Below are 17,171 nucleotides of genomic sequence, written 5' to 3'. Positions count from 1 at the left end.
CATATGGATAGAACTATATTAACCGCAAACAATGCCCTTCCCTGATCCATAATATGGTACTGTGAACTGGCAGCCAAATGGTTTATGCTACAGGGTGGTTGGGTCTAGTTGTCCCAAAGGACAAAAAAAAAAAAAATTTTTTTTTACTTGTTGTCCTTGACCCCAAACAATAGGTCTTGGGTGTCGGGCTATAGGAATTCCACACCTCTGGAAAAGGTCTGCCCATTGTGATGTTCTGAATGCTCCAACATTGCGGCTCCCTGTGTCCTTTTTCTGTTACAACCAGTAGATCTTCCCAACTCTCCGTCGCTTGTGACCAATGTCTCTGAAGCCAATCCTGAATTGCTCTCGCATATAGTCTCGCATTCGGAATGATGGCAATGCCGAAAGCCATCATGCTCAATAGCCTACCCACTATCAGAGCTCGTCCCTTCTGGTAGAGGTGAATCTTCTCTGTAAGCACGATCGTTCTCTCTAGGAAAAATCGTAGATTTTATGGAGTCCAATCACGCCATTAAAAAGATTTTTTTTTCCTTTTGCGGCGTTGGTGAGTTTTCTTGGTTTATGGTGAATTCTAAATTGTACAGCGTTTAATCTGTTGTTCTTATGTTCTCCTGACATCTCTTGAATTTCTGCCTTTACTAGCCAGTCTAGATATTGGCATGCGTGTATTGCTTTCCTCCTCAGGCGCAGATACTGCAGCAAGGCTCTTTGTGAATACTCTTGGTGCAGACTATGCTGAATGGCAGCACCTGGAACTGGTAAAGTGCGCTGTCTGCAACCTTAGAATTTTTGTTTTTGGGTTATGGGGATTGCAGGTTGTCATTCTAATTTCTGCAGTAGGGGTATGACCTGTTGCAAAGCTGTCATGATGAATTCTTTTGTCTTGATATACCTATTCAAGACCCTGAAGTCTAGAATGGGTCTCTGGCTTTTATCCGGTTTTGATAACAGAACATTTACAGAATAAACCCCTTGGCCTTTCTCTTTTCTTGGAACACCTTCTATTGCATGTTTTTGCAATAGATCATGAACCTCCTCTCTGAAGCGTTTTGTTCTTTGGGAGGGACTGGTCTTGCTTTTGGTTTTATGTTTGGAGGCTGTTTTAGCCGTTTGAGGCAGTATCCATGATGGATTAGGTTTAAGATACACTTGACGGAGGTGATAGAGCTCCGGTGATGGAAGAATCCTCCAATCCTTCAACCCACCAATGTTACGTGCAGAGGGGATCCTTTTGGCAGAGTTATTTGCTTGAGGATCCTGTCAATTGCTGTCCGTCAAATCCTATCCATTTACAAGTGCACTGGAATTGGCTATGCACCATTGTGCTACGGCTGAGATCTCCATCTTCCTGCAGACCACCTCTAGTCTCTTATTATTTGTCTCATGGGCAGTTGCAAGGTCACTGGAACTTTATTGGCTCTCCTTCAGGCTGTGGTGACGACGATGGAGTCTCCCTTGACCAGCAGCCTTTGATTTGAGCTAGGTCAAGAGGTAACTCCTTATATTTCTTCTCCAACATGAGGGTTACCACTTTTGCCACAGCGGGTTCTCTAAATGCTCCTCTACCGTTGTCGATAGCACTGGTTAGAATGGTAATGTACAGGTTTTTCATTTCGGAAGGAATGAGAGTCTAGCAATAAGTAGTCTTTGCCAGGTTTTTTCCCATCCTTCTGCCGGTTCCGGGGCTAATAGTGGTTCCAGTTCCAGATCTAGCTCTGCAGTAGATGTCTTTCATTGATGAGTCCGGCTCTGTCCCTCACTCGCTCTCGCGATCACCTGTCCGCGTGGAGGCTGGAATTTAGGGCTAACCATCATAGGTGAAGCTTGAGGCTCCATCTTCAATTTCCTCATCTGCCGAGGCTCTGGGTGGTGCGGTGGATTCGCAGTGTGTAAGCTCAGTTATCTTAGTTAGGACGCCAGCCAGTGCTGTTACTCGGCGCTTCGAACTTTTTCTGCTCCGGCTTCGTTGAGGTTCTCGTCTTCTCTGCCTTGACGGTTCCCTGCGAGTCAGATAATTCTGCTTGTGTCTATTCGGTACCCGCTAGGGTCCCCATGTCACTGGAGAGTTGTATGGAATCTGTTCCCTGAGACTGTGCCATGGCTTATTGGGACCACCACCTCAGTTTCCGTCTCCATTTAAGTCTTAGTCTGGAACTTCAGGCAAGCTCCGCAGGTCTCCACTCTGTGGTCTCTTGGGAGAAAGAGGTTGCAGACTCTGTGGTTGTCTTTTTTGGTGAATGTGTTGGCACTTCAGGCAGAAAATGAAAAGGCTGTTCCATACCAACTTTACATTCTTTAGCTCACTTGGTTCTTGCCCCATGTGTGTACCCTGAGGAAAAAGGGCTAAAAAGAGCCCAGTGCTGATCAGCGGCTTCCCTCAGCGTCTGTGTTGTTCTTTACCTTCTTGGTGACTTCTTTTTGGCAGTTCTCAGTCGAGAAAAATGTATTTCCTTCTCCAAAGAAGCTGCTCCTGTCCTTACATCCTTACCCTGTGTCGGGGGGGAGGGGGGGGGAGACTGAAAATGGCGACCAACGCACAGAGGATACTAGGAGCAGCGTCTGACATCATCAAGGTGGGACCAGGAGCAAAATGGTCGACAACGTAAATAAATACAAATACAGAGTATGGACAAAGAAAGCGTTCTGGACCCAACAGTCTAGATGGCGAAATAATGCACAGCATGTGAATCCAAAAAGGATTCACGCTACAAAAGTAAAGCTCCTTGATGCTCAGCTTAGGCCCTCATTGAGCTAGACTCAACCTTTGGCAAAATCCTTGATGGCATGGACTTGAAGCGAACATGCTAGCTAATGTACCTGGAAGCCCCTTTCACGCGACATGCCTATGAAGTCACGCACTGATGTGGTCTATACAGTGGGGAGTATTGCCACTCGAGTGAGATCCACTTCTCTTAATCGTCGTACCTTAGGCTATTCTGCATCTATACTTTAGTGTCCTTTGAGGCAGTGCTTAATTTGAACCGCTGACTGCAGATGGGGCCACCAGCTCTCATTTATACCGGTGATTCTCAAACTTTGATCCAGAGCAGGAGAGAGAAACACAAAAAGGGGGAAAGGAAGAAAGAGGAGAAAAAAAGAGACAAAGAAGGAAAGAATATGGAAGACCGAGATAAACGGGCACAAAGGGTCTTGTAGATAAAAGAGGAATAAGATGGAATCAAGACTATGCAGCTGTGGGATTCAGCACGCAGACAAACAGCACCGGCCACAAGCTTCTGGATAAAACTTCTGGTCCCAGCACGTATTCTTTCACAAATCAAGTAGAGCCTTGAGGCAACCAATATGGATTAGAACTGCCAGAGCAGAAGTGCCCAAAGCAAGCCAGCTCCAGAGAAAGAGGCGGCTGGCATTCCGAGGGACTCTTCAAGAACCACTGTGTGCTCCCTTGGCAGCCCTCATGCTTTTTTCCACTCAATTCCACAATTTCCGAATCCTAGTGTCTTGGTGCTCTACACAGAGGGTTTCCTCAGAACTGACACCAAAGGGCGCCTGAGCAGGAAATGATTTTACGTCAAGATATACATGGCTGGTGAACGTGTTTCCAGTGAGGTTCTACACTTAATTGCAACAAAATATGAATGAAGTGAGGGGCTTCTAATGTCCAATGCCCTCCACTGAAATCAGAGGTCGAGTTATTACCATTTTGCTGTAAGAAACACTGTACTAAATGTTTTTACTTTTTCAGAGATAGTTCACCTTAGTCCTCAAATTAGATTCTGTTACAGAAGAGTATAGTGTTCTTTACAGCAAATCCGACAGTGCAAAAAGCCTTAATTTTATAATACTTCTCTCGAGTAAAGAATAAAAAAGTCTCACATTAAAAAATAAAATAAAAATGGACATTAGAGTCTGCCAGACCCAATACTTTGTCAGAATCTGGTGGCTATCCTGTGTAGCTTACTGCTACAGCCATAAGCAATAATGCACTTGTAATAAGGCGGAAAGATATCGACCAGGTTTATGACTGAGTATCCTGTCAGTCAAACTCTAAATAAGCCCCTGCTTTATCTATGAATGTGTGTTGCCAAAACTCACATGCAAGCTGAGATATTAAAATGTTTATAAATGAAAAAGCCATTCAAATTCAAGAAATCAGGGTTTATGCATGCTGAATGCCAGCTACGCAATTTGTGGCCTGAATACAATTGGTTTGCCTAAAATCCCAGCATGCACTTTATTGGGTTGTGTTAGGTATTCCAAATCTCAGATGCATAGATTTCAAATTTGAGTCACAGGACAAGATCATTTCATGAAAAGGAACACAAAGGGTGGGGGTTGGATTTTGGGGGGGTTCTCACCTTAAAAACAGTTTGTCCATTGCCACACTTGGCTCCCTCATTAGAGATCACTCTGCATGAGGTAGAAAGTGCTCGCCTACACTGGTGGGAGCCAGTAACTGCAAGAATACTTAGCCTCATTTTGCCTCTTCTGGTTGTCCCCTGTGATCCAAAATCTGCAAGTGTTTTGGGGCGCTAGTGTCAACCGGGCACTTCCTATGTCAAATCAGAAAGTTCTTAAAAAGAAGCGCCAGGAAACCGCAAGTGCTGTGAAGAAAAGTGCCAGAGAACAGGCACTTGTAAATCGCACCCAACAAGAACTCTCCATCCTCCAGCTTCCAACGGGCTTGAGAGGTGCTTGTGCGGTTACAGGGCCTTCCTTTATGGAGCAACTTAAGCAACACATGTCCTCTAATGCCTTATTTAAATATTTTCACTGGTCAACTGACCCAGGCAGGCCCCTATAAAAACGAACCATGGTGATTGGTAAATTCAGCAAACCTGCTATGTGAGCGGAATTAAATGGCATAACCTGCAGATATTTCAAATATCTGGGATGGAATGGTAGTAGGCCAGTCAGCCCACAAATTTAAGTGTGATCAGAACTATTTAGCTCAAAATTATAAATATACATTTAATAACTTGATTCAGTTTGAAACAATTTAATCAAAAAAAGATGAGTGCAAGTATAAAATGAAACAGATAAACCTGTGGGACTTTTCATCTGTGAGTTGCAGATTTGAGTCCTTGCTGTCAGTGCCGTCGGGTAAACCATTTGTTGTCATGGGGGTTGAAAGTGAAAGTTTTGGTCGAGTCAGGGGTCTTGGCGTCCCAGGACCATTTATATTCGACCTAGAAAGACGAAAAGGATATGAAACATGCAAACTATGAATGATTACTAGAAATTAGCAAAAGTCGGTATTCCTCAAGCAGCAAGATGCTATAAGCAAACAAAAGTCTAAGAAGCGGAAGATTCTAATAAGGTGGTGTGATAAAAAGTGGGTATGGCACCAGAGTAGTCAAACTAAGGTCTCTGCTCGTGAGCAGAGTTTTTGATCAGAGCTCAACCTGTTCTCTACATGCTCTGGCCAATGGTTAACACTCAACATCTTCGACTCAGATGGTTCAACTATCGCTGACATGCACATAGTCTCAAGCTATAAAAGGTCAAAAATGGAAGGATAAGAAATGAAAGCAATATATTGTAAACAAGCAAAAAAGCCAACAAAACAACTAGGATGGGAGAAAAAAAAATTGAAATAGTACTTCAATCACTATTGTTATAAACAACCCACCTTTAGGGAATCTACTTTGATTCATGCTACCAGGGAAGTTATCAACCACTGCGCCCAGACAGGGTCTGGTAAAAAAAAAAAAAAAAAAAAACTAAAGGCGATAGGAGGAATGCCTCCAAGTATATTTGTAACCACCGGTATTCGCTCTGGATAGCATTCTAACTCATCATTTTTCACCCACTGTGCCACTCTTGACAGATGCTTGCTGTTTGCACATCAGTAATGGACTGCCAGGCCCGGGGTTGATTATGTTCTGGTTCAGAGGAGACCTGGCCTGGCACTTCAGGCTGGACACTACCTATTGGAGCAAGACTGAGGCAGACTCTCACCTCTCACGTGGCTGGTTCTTGTCGCAGATGGTACAGTGGAACCCCCCCCCCCCTCACCACCCCCAAAAAAAATACGTTGACTGGGATGCTGTCCTGAGTAATTAGAAGTGTTGGACACTGATTTAAGGATCCCATCCAGCCATCATTTTTAGTATTCAGGATTTGTCTGGTTCTCGGGCTGAACATTAGAAACGGGACTCCAAAAAAATGGGAGGAAGAAGAAAACAAACCAATAATAAACCACAGAGTACTCAAGACATCCTCACTGGTGCACTGTAACTAGATTTCTAGCAGGGGTAAGACTAACCGTGACTGCAGCTACCTCCAAGCTAGGCAAGGGATGCTCAGAATAAGCCACATCTCTTCATACTTTTAACTGGTTGATCAAAACATACCTGTCAGTGTAACTCGGAGAGTTTCCTGGAAACATAACTCCATTCATCCTGCTCAAGCTATTGGAATTGGATTTCCTGAAAGAAAATATTCAAGAACTATTACAGAGGCTAGTAAAACACATTTGGACGTTCTTGCAGCTGTCCAATTCACATGCCTCAATTATGTGAGCAAAAGAAAACAATTATAATTCAGAATCAAAAGAAGCCACAAAAGAACAAAACCTAGTACTGCAGTCCAATTCTGTACTGTGCTATATGATGAAAAAGTTAGGCTGCAAGACAATAAGAAAACCAAGCCAATAAGCCAAAGAGGGCAATAAGTGAATCTGGTTTACTACTACTACTAATTCTAAAACTAAAGGAAGGAGCTGCCATAACTGGCTCGCGGTGGCCCCCTCCAGAGACGCAGGCGGCTCGCGGTGGCCCACCTCCCGAGAAGCAGGCAGCTGCCCTCTAGAGACGCTGTCAGCTTGCGGGAGACCCCCTCCAGAGACGCAGGTGGCTTGTGGCTGCTCCCCTTCAGAGACAGGCAGCTCGCTGCGGCCCCCCTCCAAAGACACAGGTGGCCCCCCTCCAAAGACGCAGGCGGCTCCCCTCCAAAGACGCTGTCAGCTTGCAAGAGATCCCCTCCAGAGACGCAGGTGGCTTCAGCGGTTTTCTCCAGAGACGCAGGCCTCCAGAGAAGCAGGTGGCTCCCCCCGAATCCCCCTGCCCAATCCCCCCGTTCCGCCCCTCGCCCAATCCCTCCCCTCACCCCCCGCCCAATCCCTCCCATCACCCCCACAATCCCCCCCCCATTCTCCCCCCTTCCCCCCCTGCCCCACCCCCCCAAGACACAGGCGGCAGCCCCCCTCAGAGACACAGGCAGCTCGCGGCAGCCATGTACAAGGCTCTGAAACAAATCCAGAAGGAGGCCCACAAACACAGCTTTTGCATGAGTAGCATACATACTGCTGTGTATTTCCAAAAACAAACCTAATTTACAAAACAAGCGCATAACAGTGTAACAATTTAAACCACGCCAAATCACAAAACCGTGTATACCCTAGTCAAACAAAATATAACAGAATACGCCACCAGCAACAGAATTCAAACCATAGAAAACCACAACACAATGAATATCACCTGTCCAACGCGATACAAATCTGATAGCACAAGGAGACTGGGTTTGCCGACGGTGAATTGTCAGAAGGAATGGTTTCTTACCTGTAACTCCAGTTCTCTCGTAGGGGTATTTCCATGATAGTCATAAGCACTGAATAGTTCCGCGCGCCTGCGGGGACCCCGGAGCACTGTTGTGTAGTATATTCTTAAGTGCAATCATCAGCTCCTTGACAAAAAAGGTCTGTGAAAAACACTTAAGAATAACAATGTGCGGCCTATGTGAACAGCTACACAGGCCAAATTGTTAGAAGAAAAAAAAAAACAGTTGTGTAAATTCACGTTTAAACCTCTATTTATTCTATAAATACATAAATAAATACATTCTCATATTTTATTTACACCTCTCATGAGAATAAAACAATGTAGGGCAGTGTAGCCCATAGGCTGCCATTATACAGAATGAAAATAGAGCTGTGCCTTTAAGAAAGTAAAGTCTTCCTGTTTCCCATCATGCACAGCAAAAGGCAGTTGCCTCAGTTCTTTTTTGGAGGCTATTAACCTGACATGAAGAAAAACAAAACATTTGTTGGAGTACCAACCTCCATAATATTCATGTCCTATGTCAACTCCACCGGGGAGGAGGGAGGGTTGCTTATGACTATCATGGAAATACCCCTACGAGAGAACTGGAGTTACAGGTAAGAAACCATTCCTTCTCTCGTAGGGGATTTCCATGTATAGTCATAAGCACTGAATAGAGTAGCAAGCCCATCCCCATAACCGCGGTGGAGTAGATATAAGAATACTGAGAAAAACATGAATCATGCAAACAAATTCTTGAGCAAAGCCTGTCCAACCTGAGCATCTGCCCTAGCGTCTGTATCAAGGCAGTAATGCTTAGTAAAGGTATGGACCGACCTCCAAGTGGCAGCCTTGCATATTTCTGCCAAAGGGACATTTCTCATCAAGGCTACAGTAGCTGCTTTCCCTCTGGTAGAGTGGGCTTTTGGCCTACCACCAAGGGATTTGTTTGCTAACTGATAACATAACATTATACATGAAACAATCCACCTGGATAAAGATTGTTTAGATGTGCCCAAACCTGTTCTGATTGGGCCATAGTTAATAAAAAGCTGTTGTGATTTTCGTAAGCTTTTTGTCCTGTCCAAGTAAAATTTCAAGACTCTTTACATCCAGAGAGTGCAGAGTTCTCTCAGCAGGAGTAGCTGGATTCTGAAAGAAAGTCGGTAATTAAATTGTTTGGTTCACATGGAAGTCGGAGACTACCTTAGGTAAAAATTTTGGATGAGTTCTCATTACCACTTTGGCAGAATGAAAAACCGTGTAGGGTTCCTGAGCGCAAAGGGCCTGGATTTCGCTGACCCTACGCGCTGAAGTGATTGCCACCAGAAAAGCAGCTTTCCATGTGAGATGTTGCAGCGATGCCTTATGTATCGGCTCGAATGGCGGCAGCATCAGACGTGATAAGACAACGTTCAGTTCCCATGGAGGAGAAGGCTTTCTAATGGGGGGAAAAACCTTCTTTAAACCTTCTAGGAAATCCTTAATAATCGGAATCCGAAAAAAGGAAGTTTGTGAAGGACTCTTTCTGTATGCCGTTACAGCCGCCAAGTGAACTTTTATTGACGACAGTTGTAAGCCCGATTTTGCCAAACTTAACAAGTATGGCAGGATAGATTGTTCTCCACAGGAAACCGGGTCAATGTTGTTGTGTAAACACCAAATGCAGAATCTCTTCCACTTGCTTGCATAGGCTGATCGTGTGGAAGGGCGCTTTGCTTCCTTCAGAATTTCCATACAGTCCTGAGGTAGGTTCAAGTGTCCATATTGCACTAGCTCAGGAGCCATGCTGCCAAACTCAACGATGAGGGGTTGGGATGAGATATCTGCCCTCTGAACTTCGTGAGCAGGTCCGGACGATATGGTAGCCTGATGTGTGGTTTGAGTGACCGGTGAAGAAGGTCTGGGAACCACCACTGGCGTGGCCACTCCGGAGCAATTAGGATCATTTTGGTCTGAGCATTGGACAGCTTCTGGAGGACCGCCGGAATCAGGGGAAGCGGTGGAAAGGCGTAAAGAAATGCTCCTGACCAGCTTATCCATAGGGCATTCCCCAATGTCCCTGGATGGTAATATCTGGAGGCGAAGTTTTGGCATTTTTTGTTGTCTGGGGTTGCGAAAAGGTCTGTAGAGGGGGTACCCCAGAGTGCGAAAATGGAATGAACGACGTAGTCGTGTAGTACCCATTCGTGGTTCTCGTCCATTACCAGACTGAGGGCATCCGCTTGAACATTCTGGATGCCGGGCAGGTGAGTTGCCACTAGCGACAGGTTCCTGGCTAGAAGCCAATGCCAGATTGTCTGAGCCTCTCTGGATAAAATTCTGGACCTGGTGCCTCCTTGTTTGTTCACGTAGTACATAGTGGCCACGTTGTCTGTCTGGAGAAGGAGAGTTTCCGTTCTCAGAGAGGGAAGGAAGGCTTTGAGCGCAAGGTGGACTGCGCGAAGTTCCAGCAGGTTGATGTGATAGAGACTCTCTCTCTGTGACCACTCTCCTTGGACTCGAAGATGTTCCATGTGCGCCCCCCATCCGAGCAGTGACGCATCTGTTACGATGGTTTGAGATGGAGGCCGTTGTTGGAACGGAATCCCCACCAAGAGATTGCTGGGTAAACACCACCACTTGAGGGATTGTAGGGTGTGAGGAGAAAGAAGGACTTTGTTCTCCCAATCGTCCCTCAGTTGACACCACTGATCCTCCAGATTTTCCTGCAATGGTCTCATATGGAGGCGAGCATTGGGAACCAGATGGATACAAGACGCCATCGAGCCCAGTAGAGAAGCTATTATTCTTGCAGTGGCTTGAGGTCTTTCCTGCAGTTGTTTGCACTTTTGGAGAATCGATAACCGTCGTTCCTCCGAAGGAAACACCTTTCCTAGCCTGGTATCTACAATGGCCCCTAAGTAATGCAAAGCTCTATTGCACATAGCCAGTCGCCCTGACGTAGATGTGGGTAAATTTGGTGTAAGGCGAACATCCTGAATTTTTCTTTGCGAATCCATTTGTTTGCTGTCCTCAGATCTAAAATGGGACGAAACTCTTGTTTGTCTTTTTTCGGTACAAGGAAATATCTCAAATAAATCCCCTTCCCTTGCTGGCTGATGGGAACGGGTTCTATGGCTCTTTTTTGCAATAGAATATTGACCTCTAACTGAAGAGCTTCGAGATGGCGGTTGGCTGTTTTGGTTGGAACAGATGGTGGAGAACTGGTGAATCTGAGAGCGTAACCATGTCTCAATATTCAATACCCAGGCGTCTGTTGTGATGCGTAGCCACTCGCCCAGATGATTTGAGATACTTCCCCCTACCGGAGTGGATAACGGAGGAGGGGGAAGCAAAGATTCAGGGCTTAGACGTGGGAGCCTGTCGAGTTGCCTGAGTTTGAGGTGTTGAACGACCCCTTGTCGACCTTCGCTGAGTGGAGAAACCCCTTTGATGCTGCTGTTGTTGCTGCTGCTGGGGGCGTGAAGACATCCAGTGTGGCGACTGATACCGGTGTGTGAAAAGTCGTCGTTGATATGGCCGGAAAACCTTTCTTTGTTCTTTCGGTCTTTCCATGCCTACCGCTTTCAGGGTATCTAGTTCAGCCTTCATTCTAGCCATCTCGTCATCGGCATGAGAACCGAACAAGGTGGAGCCCGAGAAAGGCAAGTTTTGTATTCGCTGCTGCGCTTCAGGTTTGAGTGATGTAAGTCTCAACCATGCATGCCTTCTGAGCGCTATCCCGTGTGCATAATTGTGTGCGGATAGCACCGAAGAGTCAGCTGCAGCACTTATAATTTGGTTAGAAACCATGGCTCCCTCACCCACGACCTCCAGGAAATCTTCCCTTTTATCCTTAGGAAGATGTTCCGCAAACTGCATTAAAGAGTCCCAGAGGGCACGGTCGTATCGCCCTAATAACGCAGTAGCGCTGGCTGCCTTCATCGTGACGGCTGCAGTAGAACATACTTTTCGTGCTGCAGCATCTATCTTTCTGCTCTCTTTATCTGGAGGCGAAGAAGACGACGGTGAGGTTGAATGCAGTTTCTTTGCCGCTACTATGACCACCGAATCAGGTACTGGGTCCGACCTCAAGAATAGAGGATCTTGTTCTGGTGGACGATATTTTTTAATAAGTCTGGAAGGAGCAGACTTTGTTGCGGCCGGTGCAAGGAAAATATCCATTGCTGGTTCGAGGAGACCTGGAACCAGTGGAAGCAAAGGTCTGGAAGATGTCCTGTGATGCAAAGTCTCGAAGATCACTGACGTCGATGGGGCAGGTACCGCCAGCAGGATGTTCAGCTTGGTCGCCCCTCGTACTAAGACCTCCTGGAACGTATTCACATCATCTATGGGGGACACTCTCGGGGATGGTGAGTCCGATAGGGTTGGAGAGTAGTCCCGTGTAGACGAAGAAGAACGCCTGTGATGTGAATGCGGAGATCTCTGTGATTCATGACGGTGCCGAGAGGAAGAAGAGCGTCTAGAGGAATGTCCTGAACGTCTTACAGACCGCGTTGGAGTCCTCAAAACAGACTGAAGGAGGAGCCGGAAGGTGTTACCGGCGTCTGTGGCAATGGTGATTGTCGAGGAGAGAGTTGTGGAGACGCTGGAAGGAGGATGAGTGAGGCCGAGGATTCTGAGGTTGTATAAACCCTTCTAGGTCTTTTTGATTGTCTCGACGTCGACACTCCTCGACGTCGAAGTACGGTGACGGCGAGTGCCCTTCGACGTCGATTCTTCTCGCCGTTGAGAATCTCTCGACGACGACCCTCGACGTCGCCGTGATGACGGTGAACGCCTACGGCGTCGAGCACCCCTCGACGTTGATCGCTCTCGCAGTGTCGACGGCGAGCCGGATTCAGATCTCCTCGACGTGGAACGTCCTCGCCGTGTCGACGGCGACCCAGATCTCGACGGCGAAAGTCCACGCCGTCTCGACGGCGAAATCGCCGTCGATGGCGAGCAATGTCTTTCTCGCCGGCGAACCACTCCGACGGCGAGCATGTTGGCGCCGTTCCTTGCCTCGACGTCGACGCCCTCGACGTCGGAGACCTGTGCCGTTTTTGAGCCGGTCTGGTTGGAGTTATAGAGGAAACATTGTGAGCCCTGGTAGAAGACTGACCTTCTCCTCGCTCTGTGGTAGAATGACCACTTTTCCTCCTGTCCTCTTTCGCCTGGAGTCGGATCTTCTCCCTGTCACGAAGGGTCCTTCTGGAGAAGGTTTTGCAGATGTCACACGACTCCGGTTTGTGGCTGGAAGGAAGGCAAATTATGCAGACCCGATGTGGATCTGTTTTGGCCTTTTTTCTGCCACAAGAAGGGCATTTGTCAAATAGTGAAGGCATTTCTGAAGTAGAAAAACCTCAAAATTCTGTCAGAATCTAACAGAAAACAATAGAAAATGATCACTCAATGTTAAAAACGTCGAGTGAAATTGAAATTCAAAAGATTTTAAATGAATTTCTGTCACAAAAGGATTTTGTGAGGTAGAGCTCAATGCTTCAGGGTCCTGTCAGAAAGGAGCCGGAAAAAAGAACTGAGGCAACTGCCTTTTGCTGTGCATGATGGGAAACAGGAAGACTTTACTTTCTTAAAGGCACAGCTCTATTTTCATTCTGTATAATGGCAGCCTATGGGCTACACTGCCCTACATTGTTTTATTCTCATGAGGTGTAAATAAAATATGAGAATGTATTTATTTATGTATTTATAGAATAAATAGAGGTTTAAACGTGAATTTACACTACAACTGTTTTTTTTTTTTCTTCTAACAATTTGGCCTGTGTAGCTGTTCACATAGGCTGCACATTGTTATTCTTAAGTGTTTTTCACAGACCATTTTTGTCAAGGAGCTGATAATTGCACTTAAGAATATACTACACAACAGTGCTCCGGGGTCCCCGCAGGCGCGCGGAACTATTCAGTGCTTATGACTATACATGGAAATCCCCTACGAGAGAAATTAGATTTCTGCATTTACTAGACATCAGGACTGTGAAATGGTACCCAGAGATGTGCTTCTAGATGAACGGCGAGATTTGGGGATGGAGATGACGGAATGGGAAAGAAGGGCCATGTGGCATATGAACACACATGGCAATTGGAGCTTAGCAACACTAGGTGACCAAAGCCAGGCTACAAGGAAAGGCTACACCAAAACAATTTTTACTAAGAATTGCTATGCTGAAATTTAAAAAAATAGCTGGAAACCATAAAAAGAAAAAATAATAAACTTACACAATCTAATATAAATCAAAAAGTAGTAAATGAAGCCAGTAAAAATTATGGAACTAAAAGGTAAAATAAGTCCACACAGTAGAAAGGATAAGTAAACAAAGCATTCTATATTATTATATACATGTTTACACATGTTCCTATACTAGGAGGCTATAAAAACATTTATTTGGAATACATGAAACCTGGAAAATCTCAGGGGTCCATGTAAAGTTTTTATCATCATAATGTCTGTCCCACTCTATGGAGCTTTCCCACTGCTTTTTGTTCAATAAGCATCCAACATATTAAAGTAACAAACCTGGACATTCACATTACAATAGTGCCCCTTGTCAGATGCACTTTGCAGGGAACCGCTGCAACAGCTGCTCTCTTCTAGCTATAGAATGTATTTAACAAAGGCAAGGATGTTTTTATTTCTAAACTTCTACCCACTTCCTGCGTTATTAAGTGATAGAACTCCAGTCACAGCCTGTGTAGACTAATATACAGTTACTGCTTAAAGGGGAAAAAAGACTTTCTAGCTAACTACCTCAAAGTAAAGATCTAAAACAACAGAATACAAAACAGGTGACATGCAGTATGTTTGTATATTTTCAACACATGTACAAACCACCCACTCTTTGCTCCCGACATGTCTTGGATGACAATATAACATGTTTACCCATAATGAATCATAAATTCGCTCCAGTTGACCATTAATCTAACCATTATTTTTAAATGTCTCAGCCTCATTGCTCAATGTTAACACTCTTGATTTGGACTTCCTAAAATGTTTTCATAGAATGTATCTACACAGTTACTCGCCAACATGCAATACTCAGACTTAAATTTTTCAAAACATTCTTTTTGTAGTGTCTGTACCGTGTTTCCAAGTTTCCCAACTCAGTGTTTGTACCCTGCCATTTCTCACATTTTGTTTCCTTGTTTTCATTTGTAGCTTTTCTCTGTATATGCATTCAGGCTCTGTACAGCATTCTGCCTCTCGTGCGATGTGGTGCACACTTTAGAACAGTGCACAATTAATGATTTATAAAAGTGCACTGTACAAATGCTGATAACATGAGCACCTTGCATGACGAATGACCCTTAACCTGTTCTGTGCCTTGGAAGAGGTGACCTCGTCCAAGGCTACAGTTCCCCTAGCGCGCCCCCCCCGTGCACCCCGCTCCCCCCCCCCCCCCAAGGCGGGGATGGAAGGGGAAGACCTTCCCCTTCCACCCCCGACCCCCCCCCCGGCAATCCGATGACAGCGCGCGCACAGCGCGCCGACGTCATCTAGTGTTGCCGGGTGCGCTGGAAGCCATTTGCTTCCAGCGCGCGAGGAGGAAAGGTGAGTCCTTTCCGTTTTTGGGGGGCGGGGGGTGGTGAAAACAGACACGGGGGAAAAGGAAAGGGTTTTTCCTTTCCCCCTGTGCCTGTTTTCACAAGATTCCTGCTCCACGATCGGACACCAGGGATTTTCTTCTTTGTTTATTTTGGGGGTGACCCCTTGGGCAAGGGTCGCCCCCCCCCCGGGGGCAATTGTTTTTAGTATTCCCCCCCCCCCCCGGGGGGGCAGATCCGCCAATTTTTCAGCAGATCTGCCCCCGGGGGGGGGGGGGGGGCGAAAACCACTAGACACCAGGGATTTTATTTTGGGTGTGTATTTTGGGGGCGACCCCTTGGGGGTGGATCCGCCGATTTTTCCACTAGACACCAGGGATTTATTTTTATTGTAAAGTTTCTTTTGGGGGGCGACCCCTTGGGCAAGGGTCGCCCCACTGGGGGGCTATTTTTTTTTTTTTAGTATTTGCATGTTTTAGGTGAGTGAAAGCAATTTACTCCAAAGGAGTATTGTTGAGAATGCATGAATGACATGTATGTAGGTGGTGTACTAAAAGCAGTATTGTGTGTTTGACATTGTCCTTAGATTTGAGCACAGTGATGTTCGTGTTGTCATATGTCTAATTTTCTTTTTTTTCTTTCTTTTTAGTGGGATATCATTGGTGATTGCTGTGTCTGTGCAGAGTAGTTGCTTGGTGAGTAGCTTTTTCAGGCAAGTGAGTGGTATAGTTTTTTGTAGTACATAACTCTTTGTGATAAAGCTACACTTTGTTTATTACTTATTTTAGTGCTAGTTGTTGTTGGCAATCCATTTGTTGTTAGGATCATGGCTAGCCGCAAAGTGACTGCTCAGCAGGTTGTTCGCATGCTCTTTGAGTCGTCTTCAGACCATGATTACGACACTGACTCTGCATCTGAGGCAGAGGAGGAAGCAGGAGATTGTGGAAGTGAGTTTTCTGTCCGAGAGTATTCTTCTGATGAGGAAGCTACTCTCAGTGCAGATGAAGGGCCTGTGTTAGAGGAGGACATTGATGTGCCAAGAGTGCAGCAGCCTGGGGCTGAAGGGTTTCCCATTAGAAGACCTGACACCTGGATTGCCCCAAACATGGAGCAGCCACAGTTACCTGCATTTACTGGTCTCCCAGGGTGTAGAGTTAATACGGAAAACTTTTTGCCTGTCCATTTCTTTCAATTGTTTATGGACGATGTATTTTTGGAAGAGATTGTGGAGCAGACAAATGTGTATGCAGAGCAATATTTGCGGGACAACGCTGCCAGACTTAAGCCTCAGTCTAGAGCTACTCAGTGGGTTCCCACATATCTGGAAGAGATGAAAAGGTTTTTAGGTTTGTCTTTTTTGATGGGGTTGATCAGGAAGCCGTCACTGGCTTCTTATTGGTCTACTAGTCCCTTGATGGCAACTGCTATATTTCCTGCAACTATGACACGTAATCGGTATTTGCTTCTTCTTCGTATGCTGCATTTTGTAGACAATGCTTTAGCCTTGCCACGAGATCACCCTGATTGTGACCATCTTTTTAAGATTAGGCCTGTCCTTGATCATTTTGTGGATCGGTTTTCAGAGGTCTATGTTCCAGGCAAAGAGATAAGTGTGGACGAGTCTTTGGTCCTTTTCAAGGGGCGTTTAGTTTTTAAGCAGCACATTCCTAGTAAGAGGGCACGGTAGGGGATTAAATTGTATCTGCTGTCTGAAAGCAGTACAGGATGTGTGTATAATTTCCGGGTCTACACTGGTAGGGATTCCAGTATTGACCCTCCTGGTTGTCCGGCCACTTTTGGAGTTAGCGAAAAAATTGTGTGGGAACTTGCTAGACGGCTGTTTAACAAAGGTCACCATTTGGACGTAGATAATTTCTACACTGGAGTGCAGTTGTTCAAGGAGTTGTTTAGGGTGGACACTGTTGCTTGTGGCACAATCCGTTCTAACCGGAAAGGCTATCCAAGGGAGCTTGTCTGTAAAAAACTTGAGGGGACAGTGCAGTGCCTTGCAGAATAATGAGCTGCTAGCTCTGAAATTTTCAGACAGGAGGGATGTGTACATGCTATCGACCATCCATGATGAGAGTACTTCCCCTGTGGCTGATTGGGGTCAGGTTGCGG

The 17,171-nt window shown here is 45.7% G+C and overlaps 1 protein-coding gene across 1 annotated transcript in view; it reads right to left on the bottom strand.

Moving 5' to 3' along the window:
• Positions 1-17,171, bottom strand: part of PPP4R2 (protein phosphatase 4 regulatory subunit 2) — a 118,573-nt gene that overhangs the window by 11,658 nt on the left and 89,744 nt on the right. Inside the window, exons 6-7 of the mRNA XM_069206111.1 lie at positions 6,321-6,395; positions 5,010-5,153 (exon numbers count right to left, since the gene is read on the bottom strand). Coding sequence (XP_069062212.1) covers positions 5,010-5,153; positions 6,321-6,395 — 219 coding nt within the window. The remainder of the gene's footprint in view (positions 1-5,009; positions 5,154-6,320; positions 6,396-17,171) is intronic.

Source organism: Pleurodeles waltl, chromosome 9 (genome assembly GCF_031143425.1).
Source record: "Pleurodeles waltl isolate 20211129_DDA chromosome 9, aPleWal1.hap1.20221129, whole genome shotgun sequence".
Lineage (NCBI taxonomy): Eukaryota > Metazoa > Chordata > Amphibia > Caudata > Salamandridae > Pleurodeles > Pleurodeles waltl.
This window is presented reverse-complemented; position numbering and strand designations above follow the sequence as displayed.